A 14,337-nucleotide genomic window follows, 5' to 3' on the forward strand; every position below is an offset into this window, starting at 1 on the left:
TAGCAATTGGGATGCTGAAACAATTCAAAAAATGTTTTTTGTTTCAGATTGATATATATGCATATATATGCATGCATATGTATACTGTAAGTTAAAACAAAATTATGACTGTAAGCAAAAGGAACAAATCTCTAGATTAAATTATACAGACATTTAAAAGGGAATCAAATAAATACCTCTATGTTGTAAAAATGAAAGAAAAGGAGAGAGAGGCATTTTACTTCTTCTGAACATCTAGAATTTTAAGTTGTTATAATTAAAAATAAAATATAAACATTGATCTGAAAGTCATTACAACAGGTGATCACTTCAGCAAATCTATATTGCAACTTCAGCACATCTTTATTAGAACTCTTTCATTGTGGGTAAACAGCCACAAAAATAAATGCTGACTTAGAAAGTATAAATACAAATATTTAAACAAAAATATTTGCAGCATTCATAGCGCAAATTTTACCTGAACTGAAGGGCTCTGTGTGTCTATATATATATTACATATGTGTGCATTATATTCACTTCTATCTAACCATATACATATATTTATTTATAATTTGCCAAATGCTATAAACAAGATACCTGAAACAAAATATATAAAAAGCATTCTATCAACTGATTTGAAAATAAACACAAGGTAAATAGCTATGCACATAAAATTATTTTTTTTTGCTGTATATCTACAGAAACTTGAAGATATCAGCTGAAAAGCCTATACTTTCTTTAAAGCTGTGTTTATTAAATAGCCTGCTCCTTGTAAAATTTGATTCCACAATGGAAAAAAATACTATCTTAATTTTTAAAGTCTCAATTCAAATGAAGGAGCAGTTAAATTTTAGTTGGCTGAAAAAGCCTCTGAATTCCCTAGAACTTTAATGGTCTTTTAAAAATTAGCTCTATTTAATAAAAGAGACAAAAGTATCAAGATATATATGAATTTAGCCTATTTTTTATTTCTGTGTGTTCATAGTAAACATTTTTGTAAGTGACAAACACGGGCATATGACCACAGTATCACAATCAAGAAATTTTAAGACAACATTAACAATCACTCAAATTTATGCGGCATTTGCGCAACACAGGTTACATATTTGCAAGGTTTACCTATAAGTACAATAGGTATTAACATTTCACTACATTTAGAAAAAATAAAAGTGACCTGTTAGTGACCACATACATCAAAATATACACAACACAAACTGAAGGCAATCATTAATTTTGTCCCCTTCCGATTCATTTGAATGGGCAGTGCTGCCAACTGAAACAACTTTCCTTTTTTTGTTTTTTTTTTTTGTTTTTTTGTTTTTTTGTTTTTTAATACTTAGCATACCAAGTGCATTTTAGAACCCAATCTTTGGTCTAAAAGTAAACAAAAGGAAAAAAAACAGTTTTTTAAAGAAAAGGACAAAACAATAAATGGCCAAAATAATTTCCTGGGCACCTTTACTACGAATGCTTCTTAAATACAAATTACAGTTTAACATTTTAAAACTCTCCCCATAATTTAGGTTGTTCTCAAGGTCTGCGTCCACCATAAAGATCCATGATAACTTATAATACTGCACACATGGAAATCTGGTGGCTCTTAAGAGATAGACTTGTCAGGTTTGAATGAAATGGCAAAGCAGTCACTATTTAGATACACATTCTACTATAATTTTGACTTCCAAACCTTATATTCTACAGTGTATTCTCCCCACATTGCACCTCGCTGACACTCCACACCTTGTTAGAATAATAAACAATCCTAAAGACTGAACAAACGTACAGAAATGGGGGGGGGCTTAATAAAAAATACCTGGACTTATTTTTTAATTATCATTTACAATGCAAATGTGTGTAAAACGTTCACTTACAGTCTGGTCCCCGGGATGTTAATGTATTAAAGGGTTGGAAGAAGACCCCTGATTTTGATGTGTGAAATAATCAGACAGTCCCCCGGACAGTCCCGTCGTGAAACTTGGCAAAGAGGGTCTTAAAGACTCACAGGGCAGGGTCGAGGGGGCCTGCGGAGATGTGGAGGAGGACGCGGCCCGGGCGCTCATGGACGTGCTGCTCTGCGAAGTCATTGACGGGTGCGGGACGTGGGGGAAAAAGTAACTGGTCTGGCCCGCAAGCAGGTTGACCGAGCAAGGGTTGAGGGAGTAGGTCCCGGAGCAGGGCACCGACAGGCCGCAGGGCACCGAGGCAGCGAGCGCGGCGGCCGTGAGGTGGTGCGTGGCGTACGGGATCTCCCCATTGACCAGCCGGTCCACGCTCAGGCCGTTGGCCGTGGAGAAGGAGTGGTTGTTGCCCAGCGAGTTCTGAGTCAACACGGAGCTGTAGGGCATGGGGTGGCTGGGGTAGGCCGACGTGGTGCCGTTGTAACTCAAAGTGCTGCTGGCGCGGGGGTGGTGCAAGGACAGGAAGGGCGACATGGGCCAGTAGAGGGAGCCGGCGCGGTCCATGAAGGTGAGGCCGGTGGAGGTGAGGCGCGCCCCGCGCTTGAAGGCCAGCTTGGCCCGCGACGTGGTGGAGCGGCGCCGCAGCTTGCCCGTGGTGCCGCCGATGAACACGTCGTCGCTCGACGGGTCCAGCATCCAGTAGTTGCCCTTGCCCGGGTCGTCGTAGTGGCGGGGCACCTTCACGAAGCACTTGTTGAGGGACAGGTTGTGGCGGATGGAGTTCTGCCAGCCCTGCTTGTTCTCGCGGTAGTAGGGGAAGTTCTTCATGATGAACTCATAGATGCCGTTGAGCGTGAGCCGCTTCTCCGGGCTCTGCCGGATGGCCATCATGATGAGTGCGTTGTAGCTGAACGGCGGCTTCTCGTACTTGCCGTTCTTCTTCTCGCCCTCCTTGCCCCCCTCCCCGTCCTTGCCGCCCTCGCCCGCCCCCTTCTTCTCCTCCCCCCCGGCGCCGGCGCCCTTCTCTTTCTCGTCCGGCCCGACGGGCGCCAGCTCCCCGGGCCCGCCGCCCGGCTCGCCCTTGCCGCCCAGCCCGTCCGCTTTGGCCCCGTCCAGGGCGGCGGCCGGCGGCGGCGGCGGCGGCGGCGGGAGCAGCAGCTGCTGGGGGCCCTTGTCGTCGTCGGCTGCCGGGGCGCCCCGCGCCTGGGGGGGCTGCGGTGCCTGGGGCGGCGGCGGCGGCGGCGGCGGCTGCTGCTGCGGTGGCGGTGGCGGTTGCGGGGCGGGCGGCGGCGGGTGATGGTGGTGGTGGTGGTGGTGGTGGTGGTGCTGGGGGTGGTGGCTGTTGTGGTGGCCGTGGCTCGCGTGGTGGTTGTCGTTCTGGACCGCCTCTGGCACCAGGCTGTTGATGCTGAACGAGGACTTGGGGATCATTTTCACCTCTTTCCTATCTCCCATGTCCAGCATCACCCAGTCGTCGGGGGGGAAACGGCGGCGGCGGCGGCGCGGGAACGGGACAGCGGCGCGGCGGGCGGCGGCGACCGGTGGGTGCCGAGCGGGGCGCGGGCGGCGCGGGCGGCGGCGGTGGCACTGAGCGCTCCGGCAGCAGCGCAGTTGGACCGCAGGCTCCGGCGCTGGCAAGTCATGTAGCAAAAGCAGCAACCACCCCTCAGGAATTAGAAGAAAAAAAAAAAAAAAAAGGAAAAGAAAAAAAGAAAGAAAGAGAAAAAAGAAACAACCACCGCCCCGGGGGTGAAGCTCCCTCGCTCCCAACTCTACTTCTTGGTCTCCCCCCCACCCCCCGCTCCCCCCCCCTTCTGCTGCTTCCTCCTCCTCCTCCTCTCGCAGCAGCAGTCACAGCAGCAGCAGCAGCAGCCCAAAGGGGGGGAGAGCCGGGCGGCGGGCGGGCGCGTCCCGGAGCGGCCGCGGCGAGGCTGGGGAGACAGCGATCGAGGCGGCTATAGCCACAATTAATTTTCCGAGCTACAGGCGCACACTAGGGCTGTAAAAAAATTTTTGGTTTAACCTTTCCTACCGCTGGGCCAATCAGAGCTGGCGGCGTGCGGGAGCGTCTCTCCTGCCGTCGACCAATCGGCGGATCTGGGCCCACCCACCCCCGCCCCGCCCGCTGGCTCCCGCCCCCTCGGCGCTCGCCTCCCCCTCACCGCGGGCCTGGGCCTCGCGGCCGCGCGGAGCCGCGCAGGGATACGCCGCCGGGAGCACGCTGCGCCGCGGCCCTTCTCTGCGCCCCCTCCACCCCCTCCACCCTGCGGGTCTGCCCAACCGAAATCCCCCTCTTAGGACAAATATCTCACACTTCTTCTGGCTGCCTTCTCACTGTCTTGGGTCATTTTCTTTTGAGCGTCAATATTTGTCGTTATTGATTAAAGTTTGTATTCAATTTTATTTTTTTTTTTTAAAGCGGGGGCGGCGGCGGCAGCGGTGGTGGAGCGAAGAGTGGGAGTGCAGGGAGAGGATGCAAGGACAGGGCAGGAAATGGAGGAGGAAGAGGCGAGGCGCTCCTTTCCCGAGTCGGCCCTGCAGGCCCGGGTCGGCATTTCTGAGCCCGTAGGAAAATTGTGCCCCTTGTAGGTAACACTCCAGCGAGGCTTTGGATGGTTGGGGAGGGAAGGCCCACCCCTGGTGTGGGGAGGGGGGTGTCCTGCACCTTGGGGGGGAGGAGGGTCTGGATGGGGTTTGGAAACGAAGGGATGAGGAGGAGGAAGTGGGCTGGCGAGCGCGGGGGCCAAACAGGGGTTACTTACTCAGTTCCTGCGGCCGGGCGGCGGCGAGCTCGGAGCTCGGGCGCCGCGGGGAAGCCGGGCCTGGGGTCCCGGCGCTGCGGCGGCGGGCGGGGGCGGCTCAGTGGTGGGCGCCTATGAGAGCCTTCCGAAAGGAGGGGTGCTCAGAGAGAAAACAATACCAAACAATCTCGAAATAAACCAGGTAACACATGCTATGTATATGTGTCTCTTCCTTCCCCTTCTCTCCTGCTCCAGACCGTCGCTCACACGCTGGGTGACTCGGTGTCGTTTTCTCTTCGCCGCTCAAGCGTCTCCTCAGCTTCTAATCCGAATTGGAAGCGAGTAGCCGCGAGCGATCACCCTGGAAATGTTTCATTTTGCTTGTTGACATTGGAGGGAAAATAAGGGTGGGCGGCTATTTCTTTCCGTTTTTTTTTTTTTTAAAGCCTTCCTGTTTTCACCCCCCCCCCTTTTCTTTTTTTTCTTTCCGTTTCTCAAATGCTTTTGATTTGTGGGGGCCTTAATGCTGAAATAACCGCATGCTGAAGCCAGCCCATTCCCACTCTGAATGCAGATGGAAGGCAACTAGAAGCCTTGGGTACGTGGGTCCCACAATCCCAGCTTCTTGGGCTTTAGAACTGGGAAGGTTCGGTTGAGGGCTGAAGTGAGTGGGGAGATTGTGATTCGGGGGCTTTAAAAGGATCCCGTGGCCAGGGGCAGGGCTAAGGCCCAGCATTTCCCAGGGATTGGAATTTGGTGCGGAGCACACTGATCAAAGGCTGTTTCATCCCACATGGGTATGAAACATACCACATTTTACGGAGGATGTAGCCCTAGAGAAGAGGGAGGTGGAGGAGAAGTATAAACGAAAGGCACTTTCCCCCTCCTCTGTAAGATAATCATAAAATGTAAACATTTACTAACTCTGATAAACTATCAAATTGTCTGGCAGATTTAGTATTTAGGAAAAGGAAGAAAAAGCAATGCCTATGTGTGATGTTAAAGTTCAATTCTAATATAAAGAATGCAGTTGATGAATACAAGAATACTCAGGTTAATATGGCGTTATTGCACTCTCCCCACCCCACTCCCTGCCTTCAAATCGAGAGGAAGAGTAAGCGAGAATAAAATCTGAAGAGAATAACAAACAATTACAAATAGCTAGTGATTTTTTAAAATCTCTATTAGGAATACCGTAAAGAAACTTTGTTGGACTAACCTCATCTATCCTTCCACTGTATGTATGTATCCCCCCTCCCATTTCTACATATTACCTTACTTAAGCTATATTTACATGTGGGAAAGTTCAAGGGTCCCAACTATAAACCTTGATAGTGACATGGCCCCAAACACTGACTTCTAAGCTCCAATTTCTTACAGAGCTGGGTGAGCTAATGGGCTTTGGGGACTGGTTGGAGAGATCTGTGAGCCTTCCTCTTCTTTCTGCTTACTTTCCTCCTTTCACTCTCCCCCCCCCCCCCCCAGGCCTGTTATTCCTACTCTTCCTCAACTCACTTTCCTCCCTCCTCTCTTCTTCCCCCTCCTCCCCACTCACTACCCCCCCTTCCCCTCAGTCTATTCCTCTCCCTCACTCCATTCCTCCACCTACTCCTCCCCATTTTTCCCCCCACAACCCCCCTTCTCATCACCACTTATAATGGCACACAAGGGCTCCCTCTGAGGTGGACGGCCCGGTACGTTTTCGTAGTCGGTCTAGCGTGAAATGATTCGGTGTAACCGGATTCTTGGGAAAGGACAGGTTACGTAAACATTTACTGATGTGGAGTAACTATACTATTTGTACTCTGATATGCAGGAAGGAAAGTGTTGATTAACACAGAAGAAAAAAAAGCGAAATTAGCTGATTGCATGCTCATAAGTGCAAGCTGTCATTGAACTGCTTTTAAAATAGACACAGCTGGGTGTTTGTGTTGAAAAATTTCTTGTGTTTTTGCTAATACTGAAATAAGCATGATTTTGTATACCAAACATTTTCAGATCATTAAAATTTGTAATCTGTGCTGGTTTTAAACACAAAGAAAAGAAACAGAATCATTTCGATGTAAAATTTGCTGATATTATATTAACTCAATCAGGTCTGTACAAATTGTGCATTGTGCCTCCTAAAATCTGTTTGATCAATTTAATACACAAAGTGCCAAACGTGGGTATTGTTTGTTAACATTGGACATTTTATTCAAATCTGAGCTCAGCAGCAAACTGGAGGAGCATTCCTTGAATACAACACCAGCACTGACTGATGAATTTTTAATGTTTTAAAGGTGTTTCTTAGGTCAAAGCTGAGTGTGCATTGTTTTGTAATCTTGCATAAAATTTTAGCAGGTGAAAATAAGTTTTTCTTTTGTTTACTTTCAAAAAGCAAAAACTGGGGTCTGCTAATGAGAGCTGTAATAATCTTGTTTGATGTGCCAGGAGCTTATATTGACTGGGAAAATATTTTGCATGCAAATTAAGAACGTGTTATATTATTTTAAGGATTACATGGATGCAAGTCTCAGAATAGGATATTTTTGTAAGCATAAATAGATTATACTTTAATACAATCACTGTAAAGATCTATTCTCCCTAATAACAGAGGTCATTTGCAATCTGGGGGGAAATGATTTTATTATCCTTTTAATAATTTTAATGGACTTCATGGTGAGATAGAGTACTATATATATATAGGTGTGGAGGTAGGCTTGTTCAACAAAACATGTACTATTTACTCAGCAGCCCACATTTGTCTCAGCAATGGCTTCTTTTTAGAGCTGCTACTAGATGAAATGGAGGGGGAGGGGGTACTTTGGGCAGAGCATTGTGCAAGTTGAAAGTCCCTGGATGGAGCTTTGTAAATCCTACCGGTCAATTTGGGTGCAAATTGGATTTGAAGGACTGCCCACGTCCACCTCGGGCTTCTGTCCTAAACATATGAAGCCCCAACTCTATTTCTACCTCACTCAGTCCCTATGATTACTTTCAGAAGACAGAGGGCATCCAGTGGTCTCAGATCTAAAACAAATTCTATATCATTCTACTAGTTTCCCATCATCAGCTTAATCTTCATCTCTCACATATGAACATCTATAAATGTACACTGTTAATGAATCAAAGCATAAGTCAGAGCAAATGTAATTTTCTGGTATATAAAATGGTAAACATCACTCCCTCTCTGTCTGCTGTCCTACCCCACCACCTCCCCCCAAAAGAGGACAGGCCTTGTAAAGAGTGAGAAGTTCCAACAGAAGAATTGCTTGGGTAATGAGTTAGATTTTTTCATCTCTAGTTTTAATTAATAACCAAGGCTCCATAGCCTATTGTATCTGAGTAGGGAGCCGCACATTTAGTTTTTTTCATTTGGCGGTGTTACATTAAGTCTTCCTTAAGGCCCTTTTCCTGCTTTTCCCGTGTTACCTGCTGGTTAAAGAAGGGAGGGCCATTCTTAACCTAAAATCCACTTTGCTTTCAGCTCCCTGGACAGAGTGTCCTTGGAGTGGCACCAAGCTCTGGCTAAAGCTCTCTTCCTGCAGATGCATAGGGAGTCCCTGGCCCTGTGACGTTTGGGAACAAGTGGAACTCATGCAGAGGCATCCAGGTATTTCCAGAGACTGAAGAGAGAGGTCTGCAATCCCTTCCTAACAGCAGGTAATGGTGCTAACATTTAGTGATTATAAGTTACTCTTTAGCGTGTTGTATCCTTGTTCTGTGGGTTTTGGTTACAGGTTATACGATTAGGTTTGCGAGAACAGTAGTGAACTAAACTTCTCAGTAAGAGGTCTTCACACCAGGGAAGTGTTACTTTTCTGCAGCAGCCCTGCCTCGTCACTCATTAGGGAGCTGCAGGTTGTCAAGCGGTTGCTCTCACCACGCACGCGCGCACCCCCAATATCTCCGGGGGCGCGCACATGTGTGCGAGCATGTGTGCGCGCGCATAAGCACAGACACACACACACACACACACACACACACACTGCACTAAAACTAAATTAAGAAGCCGATGATTAAGACAAGCGTCTACTAGGCCTGTCATTTCAGCATCCTTCCATCATAACATTGTGGCACCGGCAATTTTGCTTGAGAACCTTGAGGGGGGAAAAAAAAAAAGAAAGAAAGAAAAGAAAAAAAAAAAAAAAAACTATGTGAGAGCTCCGTATTTGAGAATCGAAATGTTTAACTGGTATAAGCTATCGAAGCTGCTTCAGAAGCAAGAAAGTCCAAGGTGAAGAAAGAAGAAGGCCTGCATAGAGACCCCTGTGACTCCCCAGGCAGGTTTCTGAGATGCTGTCAGAGGTCCCAAGCTCTCTGAAGGCAAGTACATACTCATCCAAAGAAACCGCAGGAGATCTGCAACAAAATACGCTTGGGAGTAGCTTCTTCTCTTTGGAGAGCCAGGCAGAGAGAAGGACAATGAAATATTATCACCCCAGGGCCAAGGACTTTTAAAAAGTCTCTTGGAGCCTTTCAGTCAAATACTCTACACGTATTTTGTAAATATAAAATGCCCACTACCCTTTACTTGTTTCCCCTTTTTTTGCCAGCCCCTCAAGACCTTGGGGGCAGGGTAGACAATTTTTGGAAGGAGTTGAGTCTCTAATAGTTTAAGGGCAAGCCAGTTCCATTTCTTGACTTGATCCAATTGGGAGATATGATCCTACACCTTTTGGGCAAGGTGCTCTGAGAGGTTTTTCTCCTCTCCTTGCCCAAGGAAATGGCACAGCTCTTCTTTCAAAGGGGTCAAGAAATGCTAAAGGGAAAAACAAAGAGTTGGAGGGGTTATGGTAAAGGAGAATGACGAGAATGATGGAGGTCTTTAGCTTTAAGCCTGGAATCTATCTGAAAAGGGAGAAATTGAGACTTGGCAAAAGTCAGCACACAAGATAATGGATTTTCCATCAGTGGGACACCAAAAGAGGGAGAAAAAGAAAGACTTCATAAATATATATCAGGCTGAAAGGAGAACTTACAGGCCTCAAAATGCTGAGCTCCTAACTATCCTGTCACTATTTTCCTTAATTAGTTGGAGCTTCAATTTGATTTCCCATAGGAGCCTGAATAATCTACTTTGGGAAGTGTTATAGCACTCTTCGGAGAATGTGGCGCATCCAGTCTCCACTATTTTGAAGCACCCTTCTAACAGGCCCCCCAAACTCCAGTCCTTGTGAGGAAAGATGGATTGGTGCTAGTTGAAGTTTTTAGATGGTCAACTCTCAAAGGTACAAGGAGAGCACTGAACAGCCCAGGGTCCCTATAGGAGAGTGATGAGTGTATTTGAGAAACTGTTCATGCCCACTAATGGTCTGTGAAGGAATGAGAAGAGAGAAAACTGCAAGCGTTGGGGTGGGCAGGGCAGAAGGCATGCAGAGAACCCTCCATCACAGAGTCGCTCTTCTCATGGGGAAAGTCAAATGAGAGAAAGTAAACTGTTTGCTAATCCCTTTCTAAAAACCCAGGTGGACAAACCCATGAGCCAGTTTTGACTTCCTGCCTATCTCATACCCACCTGCCCCCTCACTCTCGAACTGCGGTTCCTGTAGTCTCCCTCCTCCCCCAACTAATAGCGAAGGAATATCTATTGGAGCAGCGTTTCCCAAAAGGTCCCGATCTCCCCCTCTCCACACACCTACCCCCCACGCTCACCCTGGGAGGCTTTAACCCGGACAGTTCCCGGTGAGGAGGGTCGCGGAGTCCTGGGCCCGCCGCTCCTCCCGGCGCACACCCGCGCGCCTGCCCGAAGCTCCTTTGTCGCGGAGCCTGCCGAGCGCAATCAAGCTAGAGGACTTGCTTTTAGGTTTCGTTTCTAGATTTTCCCCCTTTATAGTTACCTTTCCAGACGAGGTGTCTCGTGTTTGCTCATCACGCCGAAAGCATGTACACAGATCAATATTTTTGGGCTAAGAGGTCATGTGCTACGACGAACGCGGAGAAAAAAAAAATGAGACCAGTTAATGGTTTTAAGCTTGTTATTTGTATAAAGCACAGCTCAGAGTTAAAAGACTAGGGTACGTGCAGGTGAAGTTCATGCGAATATTCAGTTTCATGGAGGGGGTGTTTAACCCACTAGGGGAGACCAGTTATACTCCTATTTCTCTCCTGCCCTTTGGAAAAAGCCGCGTGCAGGGAGGAGAGGAGCGGCCAGGGCAAGCTAGGCAGAATCGCGTCAGGAACAAGTTTCCGTTAGCGTGTGAAGACAAAACACCCCGACTCCTCCGTTTCAGAATCTACAACAAAGGTAGTGGGGGGTGGGGATGGTCACTTTTATTTTAAAGACAATCCTAGATTCTTGTTTACCAATTTTAGTATCTTCATTCTGGGTTTGTCCTAAGGCGTGCAGGAGAGAAAGTAATGTTCAGGGAAAAAAGCTCGGTCGGCAAAGTTGGGCTCGTGAACGTGTGAACTATGAATCACCACGGTGAAGAGGTCCCCCCGCCCTCCCTCACTGTTTCCTTTTCTCTTTGGAGCGTGAACTTGTTAGATAAGATAGATGAGGCCACGGGGAAGTGGAAACGCTGAAAAAGCCCATCTCCTTTGGAGAGCAGCCTGGCAGGCGGCGGAGCGCTGTCTAGGAGCTGAGCGGCGCAGGGCTTGTTCAGGAGCTGTCCCAAATCCTGCCTCCGCGGCCGCGGGCGACACCCAACACTGCGCTGGGATCGCTGCCCAAGCAGCCTACCCTTTGGCCTTGGAGTAAACAACCCAGAAGATGCGAGAAGGCCCCTAATTGGGCTGAGTGTCTGCTCTTCAGCTCCGAATACTAAACTGGGCCCGCAGGTTTTCCTGGAGGAAGGTGGAAGTCCGACCACAAAACAAGCAAAGGATGGGAGGCACTGGATTTTCGAAAAGTCTAGAGTTACACATGAAACGTTATTTTCCTCATTAATTAGAAGTAATTCCCTTTCTCTATTTATATGTATATACACGCTATTGATTAGGTACGGCGATTTACTTGAAAAATGCGTAGAGTATCTTTAGGACACACTCCTCATTCTTTGTCTCCTCAAGCATTCTCAGCTGATAGTGTAGCTGGTTGGGATCAATTAGCAGTGGATTTTGCCCCAAGACTGCTCCCCAGGGCGGACAAATGGAGCCAACTCCTCTCCAGCGATGTTTTTCGCCCACGTGCGCATCCCCGCCAGGGTTTTAGAAACAGTTCAAAATCCCCAGCCTTGGTTTCACTTGATTTTGTTGTTGTTGTTATTGATAAATATTGGGTCATACACAAGGCACTTGTCAGAGACTTTGGCTCAATCTCGCAGCTGCAGCTCCTAGCGGGGCGTTTGAGTCGTGTCCTGGGAACTGAAGGGATTTATTGGGAGAAGAATTGCACATTCTCTGTTTCTTCAGTTGCAGAGATGGTCTCTCAAAATCCTATGTCCTGTCTGCTGTCACGTTTATTTCTTGATTTGTTCAGATATGTGAACATTGGGTAGATGCATGTGTCTTTTCATGTATCTTTTTATTGAAATTGTCTTTTAAAAAAAGAGGGAGAAACTATTGATCCTTGTTCTCTAGGTATATCTGAAACCAAAAAGAACATAGGCGAATAGACAGATAATTGTAATTATGAGCTGGGTAGGGATTTCCTGGTGGTGCTTGTTGGGTAAGTAAGACATTTGGGGGTTGTGTAATTAGAGTAATATATACAGTTTATCCTTCGGCTGTGCTGTGCATACTCTTTCCCTTGATACATATTGCACACGAACTGAACCCATGGTCGGCTTGTCTTGGCATGTTTGAAGCTCCAGACACCCAACAGTATCATTACAGGAAAGAAACAAAACCCCAAAGACTCCAGGCAGGGAGATGGCTGCCTTTGGGGTGAATGGGGAGTTTGTCTTGGCATTGGACTTTTTGGGTAAGCGCAGCCACTGGTTCTGACTGCCTGGCAGCCACAGTTCAGGTCTTCCCCGAGCTGAAGTGCAGAGAGGGGGTGGGGATAGGGATGGCGAAAGAAACAGCTGATTTTCGACATTTCAAAAGGACTCTTTCTATTTATCAGTGTTACCGAAGTGTACGTTACTGGAGAAACAACAAACCAAGCATAGAGCTGCAATTTTCAAGAAAATAGGATCCCCAAATATAAAAATAAAAAAGTAGCAGATAAGATGTATAATTCAATCAAATTACACAAAATTGCTTGAAAATCCAGAACAGTAGCGATCCATTATGCCTCTGTTTTATTAGTGACAAGTACAATTACTCTAAAATAAAGAACACTGGTGAATATATAATTGGCTGTAATCATGTTAGTGTTTGAATAAAAATGACGGGAACATTTAACACTTTGACAACAAAATGTTCAGAAATAACTTATTTATTCAAACAGTTTTTATTTTCCACCAAGTGAAGGAGAAACACAGTTTGCTTAGGAAAATCAATGACTTTTCCCTACAATAAATAAATATCCAAAAGGGGGAAAAACAGCCCCACACCTCTATATTATTACTATTATTTATTTTTTTTCTTTTAACCAGCAAGAAGCTTAATCCTGTGTTTGGAGTCAGCACCCGCCTAACTGTCGTTGGGTACCAACGTCCGCCACCTAGAGGAAGAGCTCTGCAGCTCACCCAACGCCAACCCGTTTTCCCGCGGTGACCTCGGGAATCAAACTTAATATTCCTTTGCAAATCGCTCTCCAAACTAACTCCCCCCTCCCACACCCCCTCACATCCCCTTCCGCCCTACAACATCGTCACAATATTTTCTTAGTAATTGCTCTGTGCAATTGACAGAAGCGCCAAGTCTCCGGCAGCGCTGCGCTCTCCCAGCAAAGCGCCAGAGCGCGTTGGGAAACAGGTCAGGGAATATTTGGGTCTGAAGCGATAAACCATTTTTATCCAAAATTCGTCTAGAGCAGCCTGAATTCGGGTCTCATAAAGCAGCGTCTGCTGCCGACACCACCACACTCCAGTGCTTTTTTAGGGCTCTCTTAGAGAAAACAGCCCAGATTCCTCTGTCGGCCAGTTGCTTACTGCGGGGCTTTTTCTCGTCCGTCCATGCTCCCCTCCACTCCCAGACACGAAGATCTGAGATCCCGGCTCTCTCCAGTCAGTTCTTGGAGCCCAAAGGGTCTTCGCTTTTTCCAAATGGGTTGCTTGATGTACTGAGATAAAGGCATTAAAGGGGAGACTAGATTTGGATAGGTGACCCCTGTGGCCTGGGAGACCAACCCAGGAGAAACCCCTGGTCTTTACACTGAGTCGCGGAGTTTCGAAAAACTTTCACAGTGTGCGGGGAAATTTGAGGCTGGGCCCGCAGGGACGAGGAGGCCTTTCCGCATTTTAGTCCCGGTGGATCCTATCGGCTTCTTTGGCAGAAAAAGCCGGCCTCACTCCAGACCTTGCCTGGCTGCTCCGAAGCCAATCTTGGAGAAAGGAGATGCTAAGGGAGGGTGAAGGGGCTCTGGAAAGAAAAGTAACGAGGACGATCCGTGCGCTCCACGACTGGTTGACATCCGAGCAGCAAGCAGACTGTTGACATCAGCGAGCGGGTTTTCAGGCATTTCTACCCAACCCCCCCAGCCCGTTCAAAGTTTTGTATTGTTTTGCGTTCATGAATCTGGAACACTGTGGAAGCTGGAAGTTTGCTAGAAAGGCGAGGAAGGAACAAGCAAGTTTAAATAGTTTTGGGGGGAGGAAAAAAACCTCATAAATAATTGGAATTCAATTGGGTTTAATTTCTTCAGTTTCCCCTTCCTTCTTTTTCTTACTTTCTTTTTTTGATTT

At 47.2% G+C, this 14,337-nt stretch overlaps 1 protein-coding gene across 1 annotated transcript; it reads right to left on the reverse strand.

Moving 5' to 3' along the window:
- Positions 1–925: 925 nt before the first annotated feature.
- On the reverse strand, positions 926–3,470 carry FOXG1 (forkhead box G1). Its single transcript, XM_082734201.1, has one exon. It carries the CDS (start codon positions 3,339–3,341, stop codon positions 1,869–1,871), a length of 1,473 nt encoding a protein of 490 aa, XP_082590327.1. The 5' UTR covers positions 3,342–3,470; the 3' UTR covers positions 926–1,868.
- Positions 3,471–14,337: the final 10,867 nt, after the last annotated feature.

Source organism: Mustela nivalis (assembly GCF_964662115.1).
Source record: "Mustela nivalis genome assembly, chromosome: 6".
Lineage (NCBI taxonomy): Eukaryota > Metazoa > Chordata > Mammalia > Carnivora > Mustelidae > Mustela > Mustela nivalis.

Bases quoted from the DNA above. Each gene is read 5' to 3' on its own strand.
- FOXG1 (XM_082734201.1), bottom strand. From the start codon at position 3,341: ATGCTGGACATGGGAGATAGGAAAGAGGTGAAAATGATCCCCAAGTCC.